The 26,769-nt window shown below is 36.7% G+C and overlaps 3 protein-coding genes and 1 pseudogene across 6 annotated transcripts in view; 3 read left to right on the plus strand and 1 right to left on the minus strand.

The window, feature by feature from the left end:
• Window positions 1-987: 987 nt before the first annotated feature.
• LOC106874809 (uncharacterized) lies at window positions 988-11,439 on the minus strand. Of its 3 annotated transcripts, none has more exons than XM_089344429.1 (2): window positions 10,601-11,439; window positions 988-2,984 (listed from the first exon to the last, which is right to left on the minus strand). In XM_089344429.1, the coding sequence occupies exon 2, from the start codon at window positions 2,639-2,641 to the stop codon at window positions 1,055-1,057; it is 1,587 nt and encodes a 528-aa protein (XP_089200555.1). In that variant the 5' UTR covers window positions 2,642-2,984; window positions 10,601-11,439; the 3' UTR covers window positions 988-1,054. The 3 variants fall into 3 exon arrangements, with proteins under 3 accessions (XP_089200555.1, XP_089200552.1, XP_089200554.1); XM_089344426.1 differs by lacking the exon at window positions 10,601-11,439 and adding an exon at window positions 4,806-4,945; XM_089344428.1 differs by lacking the exon at window positions 10,601-11,439 and adding an exon at window positions 3,081-3,220.
• The window catches only part of LOC106874808 (uncharacterized), a 150,017-nt gene continuing 128,489 nt past the window's right edge, over window positions 5,242-26,769 (plus strand). The window contains exons 1-4 of the mRNA XM_089344617.1: window positions 5,242-6,644; window positions 7,841-8,811; window positions 12,853-13,921; window positions 17,382-23,389. Of these exons, the coding sequence (XP_089200743.1) occupies window positions 8,033-8,811; window positions 12,853-13,921; window positions 17,382-18,824 (3,291 nt within the window). The 5' untranslated portion in view covers window positions 5,242-6,644; window positions 7,841-8,032 and the 3' untranslated portion in view covers window positions 18,825-23,389. The remainder of the gene's footprint in view (window positions 6,645-7,840; window positions 8,812-12,852; window positions 13,922-17,381; window positions 23,390-26,769) is intronic.
• On the plus strand, window positions 13,925-17,400 carry LOC149130613 (uncharacterized). The gene is made up of 2 exons (XM_089344606.1): window positions 13,925-15,607; window positions 16,628-17,400. Exon 2 carries the CDS (start codon window positions 16,964-16,966, stop codon window positions 17,321-17,323), a length of 360 nt encoding a protein of 119 aa, XP_089200732.1. The 5' UTR covers window positions 13,925-15,607; window positions 16,628-16,963; the 3' UTR covers window positions 17,324-17,400.
• Window positions 23,396-26,495, plus strand: LOC128251079 (uncharacterized; annotated as a pseudogene). The gene is made up of 2 exons (XR_016238826.1): window positions 23,396-23,859; window positions 24,901-26,495. The product of XR_016238826.1 is annotated as an uncharacterized LOC128251079 (transcript).

Here is a 26,769-nt window from a genome sequence, read left to right on the forward strand (position 1 = left end):
CTAGCTTCTCTTCCAGCTACCAGCTGTTCCCATTCTTCCAAACATTCCCAGAATGCCTCTTTGCTTTTAGTGCTAAGTACACTTCCCTGTTCCACCATCACGTCACCCTTCACCTGCCTGGGATTTTGGACCAGCTACAGATTTGTTCAGCAGCTCTACACAGGTTGTCTCCTAAGAGCTTCCAGTTGCCCTATATATTATATATCTCCACTTTCTCCTTTTTGTTAAAGGCTGTAATTAGTACACACATCTCCAACTATTTTAAGGATCCTTAAGTTCCTAAGATTTCCTCTTCCAGATTGGTCAAAATCTCTCACATTTTGTCACTTCAAGTCTCATCTCAAATCACTAAACGCTAACCTAAGTTGTGAAGTCCATTCTTTGCCAGGGAATGACTTTGCATTCAGAAATATCTGCCTATCCAGCTTTCTACTTAGCATGTAGTCAATCTGACTTGTGTGTCACCAGATTCATAAGTGATCAATTGGGTGGTAGGTTTCCCTAAGTTCTGAAGTTAATATTAACAAAAACAGGATGAGATTGTGAATAAAAATAACCTTCAAAATGTTTTTTTTCAATTTTAAGAAAGTAATTCTAATCTGGACCCTTGAAAACTTATCTCTGCAAAGATTAATTTAAAGAAACTATTCTTCAGACAATAACGGGGAAATCAATCTGGTGTAGGGCACTAAACTATACTTATGCCTCATGTTCTTCCTTCGTGGTCTCTTCTGTTTTGTATTAGGAGGTCATTGTTTATGTACATAACTGACATTCCTGTGAAAAAGTCATAACTTGTGTTATTATATAAAATATTTAATAAATGAAATGTTTAAAAGACAATAAACAATAAATGTACTGTGCAGGATGCAATATTCAAGAAAGAATAATGTGTGGAGTTGTCAGTAGGAGGAGTTTTGGCATAGAGGTCCTTGCGTCACAGAAAAAAAGGGGAAAATTACAGGAACAAAATAAAATAAATCTAAAAACTTTTGGAAATACTTTAATTTCAATTGCATAAATCAAGAATATTAAAAATATAGCAAACAAGAAACTACCCTTTTCCTTTCTTTCCTGTATGAATATATTTGTGCTTTGTTAAGTCACAATTTTGAGAGAATGATTTACCACAGATATCACTTTGATATGGCTTCCCTCCTGTATGAATACGTCTGTGCTTTGCTAAGCCCCAATTGTCAGAGAATGATTTACCACAGATATCACAGAGATATGGTTTCTCTCCTGTATGAATAGATTTGTGTCTAGTTAATTTACTACTTTCAGAGAATGATTTACCACAAATATCACAATGATATGGTTTCTCTCCTGTGTGAATACGTTTGTGTCTAGTTAACTCGCTATTTTGATAGAATGATTTACCACAGATATTACAATGATAAGGTTTCTCTGCAGTATGAATAGATTTGTGTCTAGTCAAAGTACTACTGAGAGAGAATGATTTACCACATATATCACAATGATATGGTTTCTCTCCTGTATGAGTACGTTTGTGTCTAGTTAATGTATTACTTTCAGAAAATAATTTACCACATATATCACAATGATAGGGTTTCTCTCCTGTATGAATATATTTGTGTTCTCTTAATTTATTATTTTGAGGGAATGATTTACCACAGATATCACAACAAAATGGTTTCTCTCCTGTATGAAAATATTTGTGGTTTGTTAAGCTATTATTCTGAGAGAACGATTTACCACAAATATCACAATGATACGGTTTCTCCCCTGTATGAATACGTTCATGTGTAGTTAGGGTACTATTATGAGAGAATGTTTTACCACATATCTCACAGTGATATGGTTTCTCTCCTGTATGAATACGTTCATGTGTAGTTAAGATACTATTACAAGAGAAAGATTTCAAGCAGACGCTACAATGATATGGTTTCTCTCCTGTATGAGTACGTTTGTGTTTCATTAAGTTACCATTTTTGGGGAATGATTTACCACAGATATCACAATGATATGGTTTCTTTCCTGTATGAAAATATTTGTGGTTTGTTAAGTTATCATTCTGAGAGAACGATTTACCACAGATATCACAGTAATACGGTTTCTCTCCTGTATGAATATGTTTATGTGTAGTCAAGTTACTATTTTGAGAGAATGATTTACCACATATCTCACAGTGATATGGTTTCTCTCCTGTATGAATACGTTCATGTGTAGTTAAGATACTATTACAAGAGAAAGATTTCAAGCAGACACTACAATGATATGGTTTCTCTCCTGTATGAGTATGTTTGTGTTTCATTAAGTTACCATTTTGGGGGAATGATTTACCACAGATATCACAATGATATGGTTTCTCTCCTGTATGAACACGCCTGTGCTTTGCTAAGACACTATTGTCAGAGAATGATTTACCACAAATATCACAGTGATAAGGTTTCTCACCTGTATGAATACGTTTGTGTCTAGTTAAGACTTTATTTTGAGAGAAAGATTTACCACAGATATCACACGGATGTGGTTTCTCTCCTGAATGAATACGTTTGTGCATAAGCAGGTTACTTTTTTGGTAGAAGGACCTTGTACAGATAACACAGTCGAATGATCTTGTCTCTTTTACCATGTGTCCAGGGGAAATCAGTTGTCTATTTTTCTCACTCTTTTCCATTACTTTTCCTCTCAAATCCCAGTTTATATATTTTTTCTTACTTTTGTCTTCTACTTTATTCCTTACAAACACTTCTAGTGTTGTATTTCTGTCCAGTGTTACCTTTGTTTAGCAACATTTACACAAATTTATCTAACTTTAATTAGCACACAAGCTCTTCTTGACACTCCAGTCAGTGACGTTCGCAAGTTTTGCTTATAATATTATTTCAGAAGAAATGTTTCATAGGAATTCCTCCACAGATTTGTAGAAACAATCTGATACATCTGTTTTGTATAATATTTTCCTTTAGTCTTTAAAACATGGTAGATATTGAGGATGTTTCTTCTGTTACATCGATGTTCTGAAATTAGAGAAAAACAACAGTGTAAGATGTAGAGGCTACTTAAAACATACAGATTCATTTCTGTTGAGATAAATGGTAGAGACAAACATTTACCTTAACATCTGAGCTGGATTCCAACAGCTCCGTAAAGAAGTGCCAATCTCTCAAAGTAAATGGAACATGTGGAAGTGGGATGCCTAGAAAGACATGGCATGAAGTGCTGAAGAGCAAACTCAGGATGCTGAACCATTCATGTGATATGAGAAAGGACCAAAATGTCTGGTACCTTGCTATATCCAAGAAGACCTGCACTCCATTACAGAAGTGTTAAAACTTGTCTCTCTGGTGGCAAAAAGCCCAGTATCATGTGAAAGTGCTGCAAATTAGAGTATGTGTGTTTCCATGTAAAAGTGCATGTGTAATTCCACATAAAAGCACCCTGAACACTCTGTGAAGTGGTTGGCACCAGGAAGGGCATCTAGCTCTAGAATTTATGAGAAATCAGACTGGAGTCTGCTGCAGCTCTGGTCAAATTGGTTTGTAAAATTTCAAATTTTCGAAAAAGAAAAAAAATATATATATATAAACAATATATGAGTATATGCATATATATGTATATGTATGTACATACCTTCGTCTACATGTACATATAGATACATATCTGGGTACATGACGTTGCAAAAAAAACATGGACAAAATGATAAACAAGGTACAAAAAAAACAAGCAGGCCACATAGAGAACATATACTTCATCAGCTGCCACCATTAAAACACTGGCGTTTCGAAGAGTTAGGGCAGGACACATCGTTAAAACGGCTCTTCCCACGAACATAAATTAAATTTGTGCCATGGAGGACAGAAAACAAGACAGGAAAATGAAACGGTGAAATAAACAAACAAAAAAGCTGTACAGCCAGACGTGGAGAAGTGTGTGTATATTGAACGCTGTGAAGCAAGAACTGGAGAGGCGAAGGACGAGCAACGAGAGATAGAGAGAGAGAGAGATAGTAGCGACAGGGATATATATATATATATATATATATACACTTTCTTTTTTGAAAATATGAAGTTTTACAAACCATTTTTTTTTTCAGAACCTTAATCTTCGTATTTCGCGAAGAAAAAAATTTCCGGGAAAAGTGAAAAATAAGGAGGGAGGGGTGAAGGGGAGGGGATTTAAATTTTGAAAATGCGATTCTTTGAAAAAAAAAAATTTTTTTTTTTTCCAGAATCGGATCCTCCATAACCAAAAACGTGGGATTCCGTAAAAATATCAATATATATCCATTTGACCGGAAGTTATGAGGGAAAAATCGGATCTTGTGAATTTTCCGAAAGTCTCCTCCCCCCCGGATCGTTAGCGCGCATTTTTTGTTTCATATTCGTTTTCCCCATACTTGTTAACACCCTCCAGGCTGATTAATTTTTGTTTTTGTTCTCGGGTGAGGATCTTTATATTGACCGAAATCTGTAGCTATGCCTAAAAGAATATTGTTTTCTAAACATTTCAGTGGTTGGAGCGTTTCTTCAGAATATTTTTTAAGCTAAAGAAAAACAACATGCCAACGGCGGTGAGTGGAGAAAGTAGCCTCCATAGCTAAATATAGCAGCTAAATCCCACATAAATCAGACATCTGTCTTCCATAGCTAGAAATAGCCAACTCCCGCACAAATCATAGACATCAGTCTTCCAAAGTTAGAGATGGCAGCCAAATTCCACACAAATGAAGGTCATCTATCGTTCATAAACTATAGAAGAAAGACAAAGAATTAACGCGCAAAAAAACTGAACGTCTACAGATTTAAAAACATTAAATGCTTTCCTTGTTAAATACTTACGGAAATGCTTCGTAAAGGATAGTATTGTTATATATGTATGTATCTGGTAGTTGAGAAATGCATTATAAATACGTTTTATAAGTATTATAAATGTATAATCAGCTGATTAAGAGAAATTCATGTACAATACAATTAACTGCACGTCAACATCGAGATGTATGTTCAATGCACATGCGTAGTTCCTGTCATATTTAAGGCAGCTAAGACTAATTGTCTCCCTTTGTGCACGAAATATTCTTTTCCCACGAGAGTTCTGATATCCCAGTAGTGAACTCGTTTGTTAACTTGACATGGTCAAGGTGAGCTCTGGTAAACTTAAGACGAAGAACGGTATTTGTAAGTCGACCGATCGCCAAATTATGCCTGATTTTAGAAGGAGACGAGTAATTAGATAGATTTGCATCTATACCTATTATCGAATTTTGTTAGGGCCCCATATGGTAAAGATGCGGATGGAAGACATGTGGGCAGAGGGTGATGTGCTAGCAACTCTCTCCCCTTACTGTTTTACTAAGTAAATAACTACGCAGAACCAGCCATGGTTGAAACAACAGCAAGCATTCTTGGTAGAGATGGACTATATGTAATCTGAACCCCCCCCCCCTTATTTATTAATTTTTTTTACAGAATCCCACGTTTTAGGCTATGGAGATTCCGATTCTGAAAAAAAAATTTTTGAAAAATTTCAATCCCCCCCCCCCACCAAGCAGGCTATTTACATGCTAGAAATAACAGCCAAATCTCACAAAACTAGTGTTAGGGTTAGGATAAAAGAAGCATGGTCATTCCTTACCCAAATGACTGTCTCGTCGCCTGTTATGTGCTCATAAATCAGTTTGATAGTTGAGCTCTGATTATGTGTGCAAATAAGTTCATAACTGGGTTTTATAGAAGATCCCATATATCATGGTGAGAGAAACAAATTCATAAATGCGGTGTTGGATATGGATTTACTATGGAAAAAAGTTAAGGGCGATTTAGCTGTTGTTTTTAACACATCTATACCACTGGGATCCTTTTCAAAACCTTTTTCTATTACTCAAACGAAAGATAAATGAATCCAATTTTTTTTTTATTTCCGATCTTATTTCCATTACACTCGAGCAAAGAAATAATTTATTAAGTTCTTTCTCTTCGAAATTCCACTCCCCATCCCCTCGGAAAAAAATTTTCCCCACAAATTTCTTTGTAACCGTAATCTATGTCGTTTGAAAACTAGTAATATAAAAAGAAATCCATTTTCCTAAAACGTACGAGAGATAAAATCGGATCTTGTGAATTTCCCTAAAGTTCTCTTCTCACATCCCAGTTCGTTAGAGCAAATTTTTGTTTTCATATTCGTTTTCTACACATTTTTTAATGTTCTTTTTTGTTTTGATGGCCAGTCGTTAAAGTAAACATAACCAATTGATGTGTTGAAACACATTTTGCTGTATCTGGAGAGAGTCGTATTGTCTTTTATCTAACACATTCACCGGTTCAGTTTCCACTCATTATTTATATCCTTTTCTTTTCCATTGACAAAGTTGCAAATGCAATGAAAATGTTGGAAAAGAAAAACAAGAAATATACGTAATAAACGAGTTGTAATTGACCCGTTGTCTTAAGTGACAAGGCAATAGCAACTCTCCCAGAGACAGCAAATTGAATCATAGTGAAACATAAAAGGGAGATAAGCGAGAGTAAATATTTGCGAGGGGACCTACGCATGCGCATTGAATGCGTTTTGATATCCGGTTAAATGTCTTGTCAATGAATTTCTTTTAATAAGCAGATCGATCATATGCTCTCAACTACCAGATACATATATAACAAAACTATCCTTTATGAAATCTTTCCGTAAGTATTGAACAATTCTATTACTTTGTGCTTTTTGTGTTGGTCGTGGGTGGGTTGTTAGGGGATTGTTTAACTGGGTTTTTTTTCTGTTGCTATTTTTGTTGTGTGTTTTTATAAAACACCTTGTTGTCTGTGTTTGGCAGACTTCGTGAACGTTGTTCCCCTCTATGAAAAGGGGAATTAATTATTTTATTATTATTATCGTCAACTGTGGGATTTATCCCAAAAGTAATGTATTGCACCTCTGTAGTGGTGCTCTGTGAGGTCACGAGCAGGGTGGTCTACCTAACCCAGACCTGGTCTGGACGATGTCTATCTCTGAAAGGGAGGGTGGAGGTTGAAAATATATTCATCGCATCTGTCATCATCTACCGCCTAACCATCGTGACTTGTCCCGATTCATGGCTAATCAAGATGGAACGACTGCTCTTCTGCCTGTGGATAGGCAAAGGACCTATTGTAAGGCGCTCTATCTGTTGCCAACAACCGCTAAAGTGTGGGCTAGCGATGCCGTGGCTAATGATGCGCAGACATTTGCTGAGGCTAAGTCGTCTCTGGCTTTACCTGGATGCTGAACAGGTGTGGTCTTCGTTTGTCAAACTATTGCTTCCTAGGTTCACTAGTTTTAGTGAACTAGAACCGTGGATCAGACGTAGAGCAAAGCTGGGTGTTTTGCAGGCCGAGTGTCACAAGGCTCTCATGCTCTGCTGGCGCACGGGCAATGTTGGCAGCGTGGGTTCTACCTCGTCATTTTATAGAGGGTTAGTAGAAGCAGGGTGCTTTTATGTGGCACTTCACATGCACTTTTACACGGAAACACACATACTTTAATGTGGTAGTACTTTTACATGATACTACACAGATGCTTTGATGAGGAATGGATACAAGTGCTTTGCGCCACCAGAGGGACGACTCTTAACACATTTGTAATGGAGTGTGGCTCTTGGGTATAGCAAGGTGAAATGGGTCCATTGTCATATCACATGAGCAGTTCAGCATCCATACCATGTCTTTCTTGGTGTCCCACTTTCATGTGTTCCATCTACTTTGTGAGATTGGCACTTCTTTATGGAGCTGTTGTCATCCAGCTCAGATGTTAAGGTAAAAGTTTATTTCTACCATTTATCTCATTAGAAATGAATTTGTATTTTTTTAAATAACCTCAACATTTTACACTGATGTTTCTCTAATTTCAGAACAGAAGAATCATCTACAACATCTGCAATCTTTTAAACACTAAAGGAGAGTTAAGAAGAGCCCGTGTGCTGATTGAAGTTGGATAAATATATGTAGGCTTTGCTAAATGAAGGTAACACTGGACAGAAATACAGCAGTATATAAAAACAAAAGCAAGAAAAATATATCAACTGGATTTGAGAGGAAAAGTAATGGAAAAGAGTGAGAAAAAAATGCAATTGATTTCCCCTGAATCCATGAAAAAACAGAGGAGATCATATGACTGTGATATCTGTACAAAGTCCTTTCTTCAAAAAAGTAACCTCTTTAAGCACAAACGTATTCACACAGGAGAGAAACCGTATCATTGTGATATCTGTGGTAAATCGTTCTCTCATAATAGTATCTTAATTACACATGAACGTATGCATACAGGAGAGAGACCATATCATTGTGAGATCTGTGGTGAATCATTCTCTCATAATAGTACCTTAATTACACATGAACGTATGCATACAGGAGAGAAGCCATATCACTGTGATATCTGTGATAAATCATTTTCTCAAAGTAATGCCTTAATGAAACATAAACATATTCATACAGGAGAGAAGCCGTATTATTGTGATGCCTGTGGTAAATCATTCTCTCAAAGTAGTACTTTGACTAGACACAGACGTATTCATACAGGAGAAAAACCATATCGTTGTGATATCTGTGGTAAATCATTCTCTGAAAGTGGTGCTTTGACTAGACACAGACGTATTCATACAGGAGAAAAACCATATCGTTGTGATATCTGTGGTAAATCATTCTCTGAAAGTGGTACTTTGACTAGACACAAACCCATTCATACAGGAGAGAAACCATACCACTGTGATATTTGTAGTAAATCATTTGCTGAGAATAGTGCCTTAGCAAAGCACAGACGTAGTCATACAGGAGAGAAACCATATCATTGTGATATCTGTGGTAAATCATTCTCTCAAAGTTGGTACTTACCAAAACACAAATATATTCATACAAGGAAGAAAGGGGAAAAGTAGTTTCTTGTTTTGTAATATATTTTTAATATTCCTCTGATTTATGCAATGAAAATTAAAGTATTTCCAAGACTTCTAGATTTTTTGTTTTGTTCTTGTAATTTTCACCTTTTTTTCCATGGACCTCTTTACCAAAACTCTTCCTCCTGCTAACAACCCTACACATTATTCTTTCTTGAATATTGCATCCTGTAATTACAATATATTTATTGTTTATTGTCCTAAATGTTTCATTCATTACATATACACAGGTATATTGTAAAACTGTCAAATATATACATAAATCTGTGGAAGAGGTAGACCCAGGAAGACCTGGGATGAGGTGGTGAAGCACGACCTTCAAACATTAGGCCTCACCAAGGCAATGACTTGTGACCAAGACCTTTGGAAATATGCTGTGTGTGAGAAGACCCGGCAAGCCAAGTGAGACCATAATCCAAGGCCTCTGCCAGGGTGTAGCCAGCCCACCTATGCGTGCTTTTCCTTCATTGGACACTAAACTCTGCTTGTGAAAACCTGTTGAAGCAAGTGAAATTAAAATCGATGACTGGCACCATGTCAACGTCTCCTTCATTGGACGCTAAACTCGGCTTGTGAAGACCCGTTGGGGCAAGTGAAAGCGAAATCGTGGTGGCACCTGTATCAGTGGAGCGCTAGGAGCACCGTCCGAGCGTGATCGTTGCCAGAGCACCTGTCTGGCTTCCATGCCAATGGCACGTAAATAGCACCATTTGAGCATAATCTTTACCAGCGTCGCCTTCCTGGCACGTGAAAAGACATTCAAGCAAGGTTGTTGCCAGTGCCGCCGGACTGGCTCCTGTGCAGGTGGCACATAAAATACACCATTTTGAGCGTGGCCGTTGCCAGTACTGCTTGAGTGGCCTTTGTGCCGGTGGCATGTAGAAGCACCCACTACACTCTCGGAGTGGTTGGCGTTAGGAAAGGCATCCAGCTGTAGAAACTCTGCCAAATCAAATTGGAGCCTGGCGTAGCCATCTGGTTCGTCATTCCTCAGTCAAATCGTCCAACCCATGCTAGCATTGAAAGCGGACGTTAAACGAGGATGATGATGATGAAACGATGACCCCAGGTACCAAACAGAAGTGACTACAAAGGAAGAACAAGTGGCATAAGGATAGTTTAGTGCCCCACACTCAAGTAAAAAAAGAATTAATTTCTTTCTCTTGGAATGTTCTCTCCCACACACTCGGAAAAAAAATTTCCCCACAAATTTTTCTGTAACCGTAATCTATGCCGTTTGAAAGGCATGTATATCAAATTTCGTTAAAAGTTATCCATTTTCATAAAACTTAAGAGGGAGAAAATGGGATATTGTGAATTTTCCGAAAGTCCTCTTCCCACCTCCCAGTTCGTTAGCGCAAATTTTTGTTTTCATATTCGTTTTCTACACATTTTTTATACCTATAACTCTCCCATTGTTCTCTCGATGGCTAGTCGTTAATGTAAACATTAACCAATTGGTGTTTTGAAACAGATTTTGCTCTCTGGGGAGAGTCGTATTGTCATAATATTTAACACATTCATCGGTTCAGCTTCCACTTATTATCATCATCCATTGACGAGGTTGCAAAAGCAATGAAAATTTTGGAAAAGTAAAAAAATATAAATAATAAATGAGTTGTAATTGAACCGGTTTGTTAGATAACGAGCCAGTACGACTCTCCCATATACCGAAATATAAAGGGAGATAAACAAAAGAAAATAGTTGAGAGGACTTACGCATGCGCGTTGAACACATTTTGAAATCCGATTAAATGTCTTATCCGTGAATTTCTTTTAATCAGCTGATAATGCTTATAATCCGTTCCTGTCAGACACACATATATAAAACAACACTATCCTTTGTTAAACATTTCCGTAAGTATTAATGAAATTATTCAATGTTTTTAATTCTGTAGACGGTTTTTGGCGCGTCGATTATTTGCTTCTCTTCCATGTTCCTATTCTTCGAGATTTGGCTGCTATTTCTAGCTCTGGAAGAGAGTTGTCACTGATTTGTACGAGATTTGGCTGCTATTTCTAGCTCTGGAAGAGAGTTGCCACTGATTTGTACGAGATTTGGCGGCACTGTCATGGTATTAGCTGTCAGAAGTGAAAGTAGTAAAATCTAACAAGGAACGTTACTGCTGGTTTGAGTTGATTCTTTGGCTACTGACAGCTAATACCATGACTGGCCGGAGCGAGCTATCTGTCTGTCTGTCCATCTCTCCCTCTCTCTCTATCACTCGAAAGTTATTGGAACAAATTTGACACCTATATCCATGCGTTTGAAAACACAACACAGAGTATAAGGGTACTCGCGTCCGCGCTAGCTAGTCGTGAGTGGTCGATCCTATTATTTTAAAACTTCAAACTTCATTTGTTTTCTATTTTGATAAATTCTCTCTGTTGAAAATTATATTTTTATATTTTAAATAATTTGCAATTTCAGAAAATATATTTTTATATTAAATTTGCGTTTTCTAATTTGATAAATTCTACGGACACAAACAGAAGTGAACGAGTGATAGATAGATAGAGAGATAGATATAGAGAGAGATAGTGAGATAGACAGACAGCTCCGGCCAGTCAGTAGCCAAAGAATCAACTCAAACCAGCAGTAACGTTCCTTGTCAGTTCCACATTCAATTCTGACAGCTGCCGATTTGGCTGCTATTTCTTGCTATGGACGATACCTTCTACACACTCCCTTGTTGCCATGTCAGTTTGTAACATTAACCGTTTGTTGTGTTTTAGTACTAATACTTATTCTATCGGTCTCTTTTGCCGAACCGCTAAATTACGGGGACGTAAACACACCAGCATCGGTTGTCAAGCGATGTTGGGGGGACAAACACAGACACACAAACACATACATATATACGACGGGCGTCTTTCAGTTTCCGTCTACCAAATCCACTCACTTGGCTTTGGCCGGCCCGAGGCTATAGTAGAAGACGCTTGCCCAAGATGCCACGCAGTGGGACTGAACCCGGAACCATGTGGTTGGTAAGCAAGCTACTTACCACACAGCCACTCCTACGCCTCCTCCTCGCTATTTATTTACAATTCATGTTTTGTGTGTGGATGTATTATATTCTTTGTGTCTGTGTCTTTTTTAGTTTTTCTCTCTCCCATTCTGCCTTTAGTTATCATGTTGCATAGTGTGGTGGGTGTTATTGTTCCATTCGTGTTTTCTGTTGAAGTTCAGTCTATCTGTTACTATATATGTGACCTCTGTAATCTGTCTCATTGTCATGCCTGTTCTATGCATTCATAATACCTCAACATCTATCTTGTTAGCCAAACTCCTATTTTCTAATTGAGCATATTAGTAGAGTACTTATAGGCTTTTCTCTCCTTTGCTTCCTGCCATTATTCATCTATCTGCTCGTCTATGCTACATGCTATCTGAATCTCTGTATTTTAAGTAGCCTCTACATCTTACACTGCTGTTTCTATATAATTTCAGATCACTTGACATTGCCATAACAGAAGAAACCTCCTCAATATCTACCATGTTTTAAGGAATAAAGGAAAATATTATAATATTGTTTCTACAAATCTGTGATAGAGGCCCTGTAAAACATTTACTCTGAACTGATATTATTAACCAAATTTCTGAACATCGCTGACTGGAGTATCAGGAAGAGGAGCTTGCATGCTGATTAAACTTGGATAAATGTATCTAAGTGTTGCTAGACAAAAGTAACACTGAACACAAATACAAAAATAAAAGTGTATGTAAGGAATAAAAAGGAAGAAAAATTTATACGTCGTGATTTACAGGGAAAAATAATGGAAAAGAGTGAAAAAGTTGAAGAATTGATTTCACCTGAACACATAAAAAAGATGAGAAAATTATCATATGACTGTGACATTTGCAAAAAGGGCTTCTCCCTAAAATGTAACCTAATTTCCCACAGACGTATTCATACAGGGGAAAAACCATATCATTGTGAGGTCTGTGGTAAATCATTCTCCGACCAAAGTGGCTTGACTTCGCATAAACGTATTCATACAAAGGAAAAACCTTATCACTGTGATGTCTGTGGTAAATCATTTTCTCAAAGTTGTAATTTATCTGCACACAAGCGTATTCATACAGCAGACAAACCATATCACTGTGATAGCTGTGGTAAATCATTCTCTCACAGTAGTGCAATGACTAGACACAAACGTCTTCATACAGGAGAGAAACCTTATCACTGTGATATCTGTGGTAAATCATTCTCTTCAAATAGTGACTTAGTGAAACACAAACGAATTCATACAGGAGAGAAACCATATCAATGTGATATCTGTGGTAAATCATTTTCTCAGAGTTATCACTTAACTACTCACAGGCATATTCATACGGGAGAGAAGCCTTATCACTGTGATATCTGTGGTAAATCATTCTCTCGTAATCATGATGTAACTATACATAAACATATTCATACAGGAGACAAACCATATCATTGTGATATCTGTGGTAAATCATTCTCTGAAAGTTTTCCGTTAAGTAATCACAAACGTATTCATACAGGAGAGAAGCCATATCACTGTGAGATCTGTGGTAAATCATTCTCTCAAAATAGTGCTCTAACTAGACACAAACGTATTCATACAGGAGAGAAACCTTATCGTTGTGATATTTGTGGTTCATCATTCTCGGCAAGTAGTGACTTAATGAAACACAAACGTATTCATACAGGAGAGAAACCATATCACTGTGATATCTGTGGTATATCATTCTCTCAGAGTTATTGCTTAACTACACACATACGTATTCATACAGGTGAGAAGCCATATCATTGTAATATCTGTGGTAAATCATTCTCTCGTAATCATCACTTAACTATACACAAACGTCTTCATACAAAGACAAAGGGGAAGCCATATCACTGTGATGTCTGTGGTAAATCGTTCTCTGAAAGTAGTCAGTTAATTAATCACAAATGTATTCATACAGGAGAGAAACCATATCAGTGTGATATCTGTGGTAAATCATTCTCTCGTAATCATAACTTAACTAGACACAAACGTATTCATTCTGGAGAGAAACCATATCATTGTGATATCTAGTAAATCATTCTCTAACAGTAGTTTGTTAGCTAGACACAAACGTATTCATGTAGGAGAGTCAGCATATCACTGTGGTATGTGTAGAAAATCATTCTCTGACCATAGTGCCTGGGCTTCACACAAACATCTTCATACAAAGGAGAATCCTTATCATTCATGACTGGTAAATTATTCTCTCAAAATAGTGCTTTAATGAAACACTATTTATGCAGGAGAGAAAGCAAAAGGATAGTTTCTTGTTTGTTATATACTTTTAATATTGCTCTGTATTATACAATGCAAGTTTGACGCTAAAATATTTCCAAAACTTTAAGATATTTTTTGTTTATTTTTGCAATTTTTAACTGGCTACTCATCCATTTTCCTTTCCATGGTGTAAGGGTCTTCATACCAAAACTCCTCCTTCTCTTGAGACCCCTACACAGTTCTTTCTTTAGTATTGTATCCTGTAATTACAGTATATTTATTGTTTATTATCTTTTAAATACTTCACTTCTGAAATGTGTTATATAATAACAAAAGTTAAGACTCTTTCATACATAGGAATATTGTGAAGTTGTTAAATATGTACATAAACAATGACCTCCAAATACAAAACAGAAGAGACCGCAAAGGAAGAACATGAGGCATAAGTATAGTTTAGTGCCCCACACCGGACTGATTCCTCGTTAGTTTGTAAAGAATGGTTTCTTTAAATTAAACTTTGCATAAATACATTTTCAAGGGTCCAAACTAGGATTATTTTCATAAACTTGAAGAAAAACGTTTCGGAGGAGATTCTGTTCATCCTCAAACACACTTTGTTTTTATCCACCTTAACTGCAGAAGTTGGAGAAAACTACCAGCCACTGGATTACCTGTGAATCTGGTGAGACAGAAGCCAGATTGGCTATATTCTCACCTGAAACAGGTTAGGCTGATACTTGTAAATGCAAAGTCATTCCCTGATAAAGAATGGACTTCACAATGCAGGCTTGCAGTTAGTAATTTGAGACTTGAAACTAAAATGACTCAGAGATTTCAACCAATCAGGAAGACGACATTCTGGAAGCTTAGGGTTTCTTCAAACTGTGGCTGGTGAAAATGCCAGCCAGGTAAAGGGTGACATGATGTTGGAACTGGAAGTATACAGAGCAATAAAAACGAAGAGGTGGTCTTGGAAGGTTTGACAGAATGGGACAGCTGGTAGCTTGAAGAGAAATTAGGAGATAGCTCTTTTGTTGTTGGCGCTCTGTCGCTTACGACGCCGAGGGTTCCAGTTGATCCGATCAACGGAACAGCCTGCTCGTGAAATTAACGTGCAAGTGGCTGAGCACTCCACATACACGTGGAATGAATGGCATTTAGAAGAATTGTGGGTTTTAACAGATCGGTCGTAAACTGCATAATTACATTTGCAATGACCACGTACAAACTCACACACGCGTCGTCTGTAATATACTACAACGTAAAGGGAGATAATGAGACTTTGTTGTCTAAAATATTTCGGAGAGGAAATACGCATGCGTATCGAACGTACTTCCTGTTTCGTTTTGATATTTGGTGAAATGTCCTGTGCGTCAATTTTTTAAAAACCAGCTGATCGTACATTTATAATACTTACAATACGTATTTATAATCTATTTTTCAACTACCAGATACACACATACATAACAACACTATCCTTTATGAAACATTTCTGTAAGTATTAAACAATGAAAATATTCAGTCTCTTAATTCTGTAGACGTTCGCTCTTTGGCGCGTCGATTCTTTGTGTCTCTTCTATGTTTTATGAATGAAAGATGTCCTTGATTTGTGCGAGATTTGGCTGCTATTTCTGATGTGTCTGATTTATGCGAGATTGGAATACTCTTTATAACTTTGGAAGACAAATGTCTATGATTTGTGCTGGATTTGGCTGCTAAAATTTTACCAATGGATGCTGCCTTCTACACTCGTGTGTTAGTTTGAGAAATATTCAGTTAATGTTTACAGTATTACCGAGAAACGAAAAAAAAAAAAGATAAAATAGTGCAACGGGTGTAAAAAAAATGTGTAGGAAACGAATATGGAAACAAAAATGCGCAGAAAGTAACGGGGGAGGGGGACTTCGGAAAATTCACAAGATCCGAAATTTTTGACCATAACGTTGAGAAATATCTTTTCATGAAATTGTATATAAATACCAACCGAACGACATGCATTACGGGTCCCTAATGTGCCTTAAGCCCTTTATTTTTGTTCGGAAAAAAAGGGTTGGGGTAATATCTCCCTATATCTGGACAAATTTTCATGTTCATGTGCATTGACAGGAGTTAAATGATGTGAAAGCATGAAGAGACACACAGGACAACATTTTTCTGCTGAGATAGCTTTAAATGCACTGGTGCTATTAAAGCAGACACTTGCTCTAGGTGCTGTTGTGTGGGATTGAACTTGAAATAACATGAATGGAAATCAAAGCTGACCCGGACTAAACAACAATGTCAAGTAATATTTCTGGAGAAGACAAATGTTAGTGTCAACTATTCTATAGTTTGATCTATATATTTTTAAACAATGTGAAGGTAACGGTGCAGGTTACAAGATTCTGTGATGTTAATTTTAATAAATTAAAATATTCTGTTGTTAAGTATTTCTACAGTTCCACTCAATAGAAATGAATCTGTATTTTGTAAGTAACCTCTATATCTTACACTGTTGTTTCTCTATAATTTCAGAACATCAGACAACATTGACATAACAGAAAAAACATCCTCAATATTTACCATGTTTTAAAAACTAAAAGAAAATATACAAAACAGATGTATCAGATTGTTTTTGACAAATCTTTGGAAGAATTACTGTGAAACATTTGCTCTGAAATAATAATATTAGCCAAATTTGTGATCATCCCTGACTGGAGTGTCAAGAAGGACCTATGTGCTGATTAACATTGGATAGATTTATGGAAGTGTTGCTAAAGAAAGGTAACAGCTGTAGAAGTGTATGTAAGAGATTAAGTACAAGAACAAAAGGAAGTAGAATATATAAACTGGGATTTGAGAGGAAATGTAATGGAAAAGTGTGAGAAAAGTAGACAATTGATTTTCTCTGAACACATGGTAAAACAGAAAAGAAAATTGTCATATGACTGTAATATCTGTAAAAAAGTTTTCTCTCTCAGATGTAACCTACTGTCCCACAAGCGGACCCATACAGGAGAGAAGCCATTGCCTTGTGATATCTGTGGTAAATCTTTCACTCGCAGTAGTAACATAACTAGACACAAACGTATTCATACAGGAGAGACGCCATATCATTGTGATATTTGTGGTAAATCATTCTCTGAAAATAGTAATTTAGTGAAACACAAATGTATTCATACGGGAGAGAAACCATATCACTGTGATATCTGGCAAATCATTCTCTCATAGTGGTCACTTAACTGGACATAAACGTATTCATTCAGGAGAGAAACCATATCATTGTAACATCTGTGGTAAATCATTCTCTGAAAGTAGCAATTTAATGGCACACAAACATACTCATACGGGAGAGAAACCATATCATTGTGACATCTGTGGTAAATCATTCACTAAATGTAGTAATGTTACTGCACACAAACGTATTCATACAGGAGAGAAACCATATCACTGTGATATCTGTGGTAAATCATTCTCTCAAAGTACTCATTTAACTACACACAAATACATTCATACAGGGGAAAAACCATTTCATTGTGATGCCTGTGGTAAATCATTCTCTGTAAGTACTTTGTTAACTACGCACAAATGTATTTATATTGGAGAAAAACCACATCATTGTATTATCTGTGGTAAATCATTCTATCAAAATAGCGAGTTAACTAGACACAAACGTATTCATACAGGAGAGAAGCCATATCACTGTGATATCTGTGGTAAATCATTTTCTCAGAGTGGTCACTTAACTAGTCATAAACGTATTCATACAGGAGAGAAACCATATCACTGTGATATCTGTGGCAAATCATTCTCTCACAACCATGATTTAACTACACACAAACGTATTCATACAGGAGAGAAACCATATCATTGTGATATCTGTGGTAAATCATTCTCTGTAAGTAGTTTGCTAACTAAACACAGACGTATCCATACAGGAGAAAAACCATACCACTGTGAAGTCTGTAGTAAATCATTCTCTGACGGTAGTGCCTTGGCTTCACACAAACGTCTTCATACAAAAGAGAAACCATATCAATGTGATGTCTGTGGTAAATCCTTCTCTGAAAGCAGTCAGTTAACAAAACACAAACGTATCCATACAGGAGAGAAACCTTATCATTGTGATATTTGTGGTACATCATTCTCCCAGAGTAGTCAATTAACTACACACAAACGTACTCATACAGGTGAGAAGCCATTTCACTGTGATACCTGTGGTAAATTGTTCTCTTACAGTAGTGACTTAAGTAAACATAAACATATTCATGCAAGAGGGACACCATATCACTTAGGGGTCAATGGTAAATCCTTGAAAAATAATTCAGTAACAAGTCAGAAACATACTGATGCTAGAGAGAAGTCACATAACTGTGACGTCTGTGGTAAGTCATTCTCTGAAAGTAGCAATTTAACTGCACACAAACGGACCCATACAGGAGAGAGACCGTATCATTGTGAAATCTGTGGTAAATCATTTTCTCGGAATAGTCACTTAACTAGACACAAACGTGTTCATACTGGTGAGAAGCCATACAACTGTGATGTCTGTGGTAAATCATTCTCTGAAAGTAGCCATTTGACTAAACATAAACGTATTCATACAGGAGAGAAACCCTATCACTGTGATATCTGTGGTACATCATTCTCTCAAAGTAGCCACTTGCCTGTACACAAAAGGATTCACCATGCAGGAGAGAAACCATTTCAGTCTGATACTTGTTGTAAATGATGGTCTATCAGTTGTCCCTAAATAACTCGTGAATGTATTCATACAGAAGAAGCTATTTCACTGATGTTTATGGTAAATCATTCTCTGAAAGTTGTTGTTAGCACTCCGTCGCGGGTTCCAGTTGATCCGATCTAGGGAACAGCCTGCTCGTGAAATTAACGTGCAAGTGGCTGAGCACTCCACAGACACGTGTACCCTTAACGTAGTTCTCGGGGGGGGGGGGGGGGGGTATTCAGCGAGACAGTGTGTGACAAGGCTGACCCTTTGAATTACAGGCACAACAGAAACAGGAAGTAAGAGTGAGAGAAAATTGTGGTGAAAGAGTACAGCAGGGTTCGCCACCATCTCCTGCGGAGCCTTGTGGAGCTTTAGGTGTTTTCGCTCAATAAACACTCACGACGCCCGGTCTGGGGATCGAAACCGCGAGTCCGCTGCCGTAACCACTGGGCCATTGCGCTTCCACTCTGAAAGTAGCCACTTAGCTACACACAAGCATATTTATATGGGAGAGAAACTTTATCATTATGATGTCTGGTAAATCATTCTCAGTATAAAGTGCCCGTGGAAACAAATGTATTCATACAGGAGAGAAAGGAAAGGTGTAGTTTGATGATTGCTTGTTTTCTATGCCTTTTTTAATATTCCTGTGTTTTATGCCATAGAAATTATGACTCGAAAGTATTTCCAAAAATATTAGATATTTTTTGTTTTACTTTTGCAATTTTCACCTTCCAAATTTCAAAATCTGTGATAATAACAGAAAAGATCTCTCTATTTGTCTGTCTTTCATTTTTCACTTTTCTCATGGCAAACTTTCTCTCTCTCTCTCTCTCTCTCTCTCTCTATATATATATATATATATATATATATATATATATGTGTGTGTGTGTTATTTCTTTACTACCCACAAGGGGCTACACACAGAGGGGACAAACAAGGACAGACAAACGGATTAAGTCGATTATATCGACCCCGAAAGGACGAAAGACAAAGTCGACCTCAGCGGAATTTGAACTCAGAACGTAGCAGCAGACAAAATACTGCTTAGCATTTCGCCCGGCGTGCTAACGTTTCTGCCAGCACATATATATGTGTGTGTGTTTACCACATTCTCAATCTCTCTCTAAAGGAATATAGCTCACCCTGAGTGTGTTTGTGTGCGTGTCAATGTATGTGTATGCATGTATATAAAGAATTTCATTAGGATGTCAGTGTAATTTCAAAACGTTACCGTATATACTCATGGATAGACCACACTAATGGGTACGTCATGTCGTTAGTTTAGGAGTTGCCAAAGAAGCTATTTACAGTTCACTTGTGTTGGAAAGCAAAAGTGGGGAAAAGAATTGTAATAGCGATGGTGATAAAAGAAGGAGCAACTTTACTAAATCAGGGATTTTCATAAATTGTATTTATGCAATGAAAATTAAAGTATTTCCCAAACTTTTAGATTTGTTTTGATTTTATAATTTTCACCTCATTTCTTTCCTCCTTACCAAAACTCATCTTCCTACTGACAACCCTACACATTATTCTTTCTTGAACATTGCATCCCCTAATTACTGTATATTTATTGTTTATTATCTTTTAAATGCTTCACTCATTAAATATGTTATACGATATCATAAGTTGTGACGTTTTCATACACAGGAATATTGTAAAGTTGTCAAATATGTACATAATGACATCAAGTATAAAACAGAAGAGACCATAGAGGCATACGTATAGTTTGATGCCCCATCCCAGACTGCTTCCTTATTTGTTACTGAAAAGTAGTTTCTTTAAATTAAACTTTGCAGAGATAAGTTTTCAAACGTCCAGATTTGGAGAAAATTCTGATCATTCTCAGCCCCACCCTGATTTTGACAACCCAAACTTTAGAACTTGAGGAAACCTACCAGCCACTTGTTCACCTATGAATTTGGTGACACACAAGCCAGATTGGCTACATTCTCACGAGAAAGCAGGATATGCAGATACTTGTAAATGCAAAGTCATTCCCTGGTAAAGAATGGATTTAAGAACAATATAGGTTAGCAATTAATGATTTTGAGACATAGAGCTTGAAGAGAAAGTCCTAGAAACTTAGCTGATCCTTAAAACAGTTGGAGGGGTGATCTACTAATTAAAGCCTTTAACAAAAAGGAGGAAGTGGAGATATATAAGATAGAAGGTATTTGGAAGTTCTTGGGAGACAACCGATATAGAGCTGCTGAACAAATCTGTAGCTGGTCTAAAATGCCAGTCAAGTCAAAGGTGACAGGATGGTGGAACAGGGAAGTATACTGAGTAATAAAAGCAAAGAGGCATTCTGGGAATGTTTGGAAGAATGGGAACAGCTGGTAGCTGGAAGAGAAGCTAGGAAACAACTCTATTTACCAAAGGGAAAAAACAGAAAAGAAGTATGCTGATATTTCACAGTTTCATCAAATTTATGAAGTGTTCTGATATTCTGGTTTGCAGGAATTGAAGTTTGGGATGTGTGTGCAGATGAATAATTGCAGACTTGCATTCACTGATTGTAAAAAAGAGACAGGCATGGAAGTGCAAATATGAAAGGCTACTAAATGTGAGAGAGCTGTCCTAATGTGAACATGAGAGGGTCCAGCCATTCTTGTTGGTAGCAGTTAAGGTTATGAAGACTGTGGTAGCCCCTTGTCCATTAGGAACTACTTCTAGAGCATAAAATATGTGGCATGTTTGGATAAACTAAACAACAGCTTCACGGAACACCCAGTGCCATAATCTAACACTGCTTAGTATTTCTCCACTCATGGTAAGGGGAAGAGATGCAGCCAACCTCCAAATAAAGTAAATACATTTCATCAGAAGGAGGGCAGCCAGAATGAACGCGATAGCTGGAAATTCATTTACTGCCTTCGCAGCCTTCAACCAACGCCAGCAATAACCACCATGGAACGTCTGATGAAGGATTTTAGATCCAAAAGCGCTCACATATGACAAGTTATATTTAACCCCAAAACTAGCAACAAAGTTATACACACAACACACTCCACTGGTAGGTACCCTTTATGTATCTATTTCCATCCATTTATCTATTCGTCTATCTGTATATCTATCCATCCATTCAACTATATGCCTATCTATCTGTCTCTCTGCCTGCCTACCTCCCTATCTATCTATCTATCTATCTATCTATCTATCTATCTATCTATCCGTCTGTCTGTCTGTCTACCTACCTACCTACGTATCTATCTATCTATCCATTCATTCATTCATTAACCTATTTATCTATCATAAAACCGTTAAACATTGGAAATTTCTGTATTACCCCTTGAGACTTTTGAAATATCTTTTAAACTTTAAAAAAAAATTTCTGAAAAAGTCAAAAAGAAAAACCTGGAATTTTAAGCTATGATTTCCAAAAGTCTGCTCAGAGTTCATGTAATCTATGAAAAACTCGCCCTTTCACGCTGCCTCAGCTCCTCACCATTTTTTCTACAAGTTTTTCATTTCTTCCATCATTTTTCCATTTCGTTACTTTCCCTCTTTAGCTTTTCGTTTCGCCATCGCTAATTGCTAATTTCTTAATCGTCACTTTCTTCTACCCATTCGTTCCTTCCATCAGGTTCACAAGCGCCTTAATTCATACCCATCCTAACATCTCATACTCATACCAACTTCTCTTAGCTTAGCGTCCCCTGTTTCTTTTTAACATCATCATTTAACATGTGTGTTCCATGCTGGCATGGGTCGGGCAGTTTGACGAGGATCCAATGAGTTGTGGACTGCATTGTGCTTTAGTGTTTGCTTAGACATGGTTTCTAGGTCTGGATGCATTTCTAACCATTTTACACGCAGTATTGTGTGCTTTTCTCGTGTCACTAGTACCACCGAGGTCAATGTAATTCGTGAGTCAACAAACTGTAAACATTACTTTAAAAAACGGAGCCACAATGAATGGATGAATTGTTATTGTGGCTAAAACTTACAAAACTAAATCGAATTATGGGGGAGGTTAAAATGCCTGTTGTTATGAAGTGTCACATTTATACAGTTACGTTTCCATGTGGGCGGAGGTAAAGAATACGTACACCACCGGTTTTCAGCGTAACAAAAACCTTAACCCTAAACCCGAACCCTAACTACCGGGTGTGCGTATTCGCTCCCCCCCCCCCCCCCATGTGAATACGAAACATGTCTAGTTAAGATATTACTTTGCGAGAATGATTTACTGCAGATATTAGGACCAAGATGGCAAGGAACACAACAGAGAAAGGACTGGAAGGATATGGTGAGCAGCGCCGTAATGGTAACATTCGTGAGAATGGTCGATACGTTTAGATATAAACTACTCACATAGACACACATCAACAGCAATATAATGATATATATATAAAGGGAGATAATAACACTTAACCGTTTTAAATATTTCGGAAAGGAGATACGCATGTGCATTGAAAGTACTTCATGTCGGTGTCTGGTTAAATGTGCTATGCGTCAATTTCTCTTAATCATTTATAATATTACAATACGTACTTATTTCTCAACTACGACACAACCATATCCGGTACTACTAAAGAAGAGTGGTCTCCAACGCGCGGGTAGAGTGTTATTTTTATTCGATTTGTTGTTGTTTTTATTATTTATTTACGTTTAGAAGTTAACAAAAACAGGTTGAGTGTCGATTTTTTTATTTTTTTATTTACGTTGTTTAGAAAAAAAATTATTTTGTTCACAAAAATTTAATTTAAAAAAAAATGTATGAAGTTAACAAAAACAGGTAGTGTGTTATTTTTATTCGATTTGTTTTTTTTTAATTTATTTACGTTGTTTAGAAAAAAAAATTTATTTAAAAAAAATTATTTACTTTGTTTAATTGTAATATTTGTTTTAAAAAAAAAATGTATTTTTGATAATATATTCAGCCATTTCAACCGTAAAAAGAGCGCGCATTTACTAATTTGCAAGCGCGCGCGCACTTGTAGGATCGACTACTCACGACTAGCTAGCGCGGACGCGCATTGGGGACCACTCTTCTTTAGTAGTACCCACTATCTTTTATGAAACATCCGTAAGTATTAAACAATGAAAATATTCAATGTTTTTAATTCTGTAGACGTTCGGTTTTTGGCGCGTCGATTCTTTGTGTCTCTTCTATGTTTTATGAATGAGAGATGTGCAGGATTTAGCTGCTATTTCTAACTATGGAAAACAAATGTCCATGATGTGTTTGAGATTTGGATGCTGAGTATAGCCATTCGTCCACCTTTCGTTTTAACTTGCAGAACTGTTATCGATGTTCGTTAATTTCCGTAAATTTATCTTTATTTACTTTCGTTTTCATGACATGTGGAAGGCCACATTTGCTTTGAAACAAGTTATATTTCTGGACAAAGACTAATGTTAGTGTCCACTATTCCGTAGTTTTATTTTGACGCTGTTACACAGCATGAAGAAGTCAGTGTAGATTACAAATATGTCAGCTTCACACAAGATTCTGTGATGTAAATTTTAATAAATTAAAATGTTAAGTTCATCATCTTTTAATGTCCATTGTCCATGCTGGTGTGGTTGGATGGTTTGACCAAGGCTTGCAAGCTGGGGAGCTGCAGCAGACTCCAGTCTGATTTGTCATGGTTTCTACTGGATGCCCTTCCTGTTCCCCACCCCTTTACAGTGTGCTTTATGTGGCACTGCTTGGGTTTTTTACGTGGCACCACACAGACACTTTAACATGACAGCACTTGTACATGTCACGGCATGGCTTCATTTATGAGGAATGGCCACAAATGGTTTTTACCACCAGAGGGACAAATCTTAACTCTTCTGTAGTGGAGTGTGGATCTTCTTGAGTACAGCAAGGCACCAGGAATCTTGGTCGTTTCTCATCTTACCTAAAAGGTTCTTCAGTGTTTCATCCCATGTCTTTCTGGGTGTCCCACTTCCACATGTTCACTCTACTTGTAGAGATCAATGCTTCTTTATGGACATGTTGGCATCCAGTTGAATTCTTAAGAAAAATGCTTATTTCTACAGTTCAACTCAATAGAAATGAATCTGTATATTTTAAGTAGCCTTTACATCTTGTACTTTTGTTTCTATATAATTTCAGAACATCAGATGACAAGGATGTAACTGATGAAATATCCTCAATATCTACCATGTTTTCAAGGCTACAGGAAAATATTATATGAAACAGATGTATCAGATTCTTTCTACAAGTCTGTGAAAGAATTCCTGTGAAACATTTACTCTGAAATAATATTATTAACCAAATTTGTGAACATCCCTGACTGAATTGTCAAGAAGAGGAGCCTGTGTACTAATTAAAGTTGGATAAATTTATGTAAGTGTTGCTAAACAAATGTAACACTGGACAGAAATGCAGCAGTAGAAGTATTTGTAAAGAATAAAGTCTAAGAAGAAAAGCAAGAAAAATATATAAACTGGTATTCGAGAGGAAAAGTAATGGAGAAGAGTGAGAAAATTGTAGAATTGATTTCCTCTGAACCCAAGATAAAAGAGATAAGATCATATGACTGTGATATCTGTACAAAGTCCTTCTCTCAAAAAAGTAGCCTACTTAGGCACAAACATATTCATACAGTAGAGAAACCATATCATTGTGATATCTGTGGTAAATTATTCTCTAACAGTGGTCATATGACCTTGAACAAACGTACTCATACAGGAGAGAAGCCATATCATTGTGATATCTGTGGCAAATCATTCTCTCAAAATAGTAACTTAACGAAACACAAACTTATTTATACAGGAGAAAAACCATATCATTGTGATATCTGTGGTAAATCTTTCTCTAAAAGTAGTTACTTATCTAGACACAAATATATTCATACTGGAGAGAAACCATATTATTGTGATATGTGGTAAATCATTCTCTCAAAGTAGTGATGTATCTAGACACAAACGTATTCATACAGGAGAGAAACCGTATCATTGCGATGTCTGTGGCAAATCATTCTCTCATAGTAGCACTATAACTAGACACAAACATACTCATACAAGAGAGAAACCATATTATTGTGATATCTGTGGTAAATCATTCTCTCAAAATAGTAATGTCATGAAACACAAACAAATTCATACAGGAGAGAAACCATATCATTGTGATATCTGTGGTAAATCATTCTCTGAAAGTAGTAAATTAACTAGACACAAATCTATTCATACAGGAGAGAAACCATATCACTGTGATATCTGTGGTAAATCATTCTCTCAAAGTGGTAACTTAGTTACACACAAACGTACTCATACAGGAGAGAAACCATATCACTGTGATATCTGTGGTAAATCATTCTTTCGAAGTGGTAACTTAGTTACACACAAACGTACTCATACAGGAGAGAAACCATATCACTGTGATATCTGTGGTAACTCATTCCTTCGTAATAGTGACTTAACTATACACATGCAAACTCATACAGGAGAGTAACCATGTTAGAGTGACACATGTGATAAATCATTCTCTCAAAACCATAACTTAATTGCACACAAACATTTATACAGGGGAGAACCCATATCGGTGTTATATCTGTGGTAAATCATTTTCTTGCAGTAGTTACTTATCTAGACACAAACCTATTCATACAGGAGAGAAACCATATCATTGTGATATCTATGGTAAATCATTTTCTCAAAATTTTGACTTAATAAAACAAATATATCCATAGAATGGAGAATGGAAAAGTGTAGTTTCTATAGTTTCTTATTTGCTTGAAAAGTTTAATATTCCTGTTTTATGCGATGGAAAATATGACTAACGTATTTTAAAATATTTCGTTATTTCTGAAGCATACTCACTAATTGATGATTGTCTAAATTCCACTTCCTTTCCTTTTTCAAGAGCTGTTGATGTCCGACTGCATTGGTGTGAAATATTTTTTCTTTCTTTCTTGCCTTTAACCCTCCAACGCAGAGTATAGGCCACTTATAATTGAATTCCATGTCGCATAATTTTTCG

This window comes from Octopus bimaculoides, chromosome 28, assembly GCF_046866305.1.
Source record: "Octopus bimaculoides isolate indiv1 chromosome 28, ASM4686630v1, whole genome shotgun sequence".
Taxonomy (NCBI): Eukaryota; Metazoa; Mollusca; class Cephalopoda; order Octopoda; family Octopodidae; genus Octopus; species Octopus bimaculoides.

What these genes read in the sequence shown, in the direction of transcription:
- LOC149130613 (XM_089344606.1), top strand. Translation starts at nt 16,964, where the DNA reads ATGGAAAAGTGTGAGAAAAGTAGACAATTGATTTTCTCTGAACACATG.
- LOC106874809 (XM_089344429.1), bottom strand. Translation starts at nt 2,641, where the DNA reads ATGGAAAAGAGTGAGAAAAATAGACAACTGATTTCCCCTGGACACATG.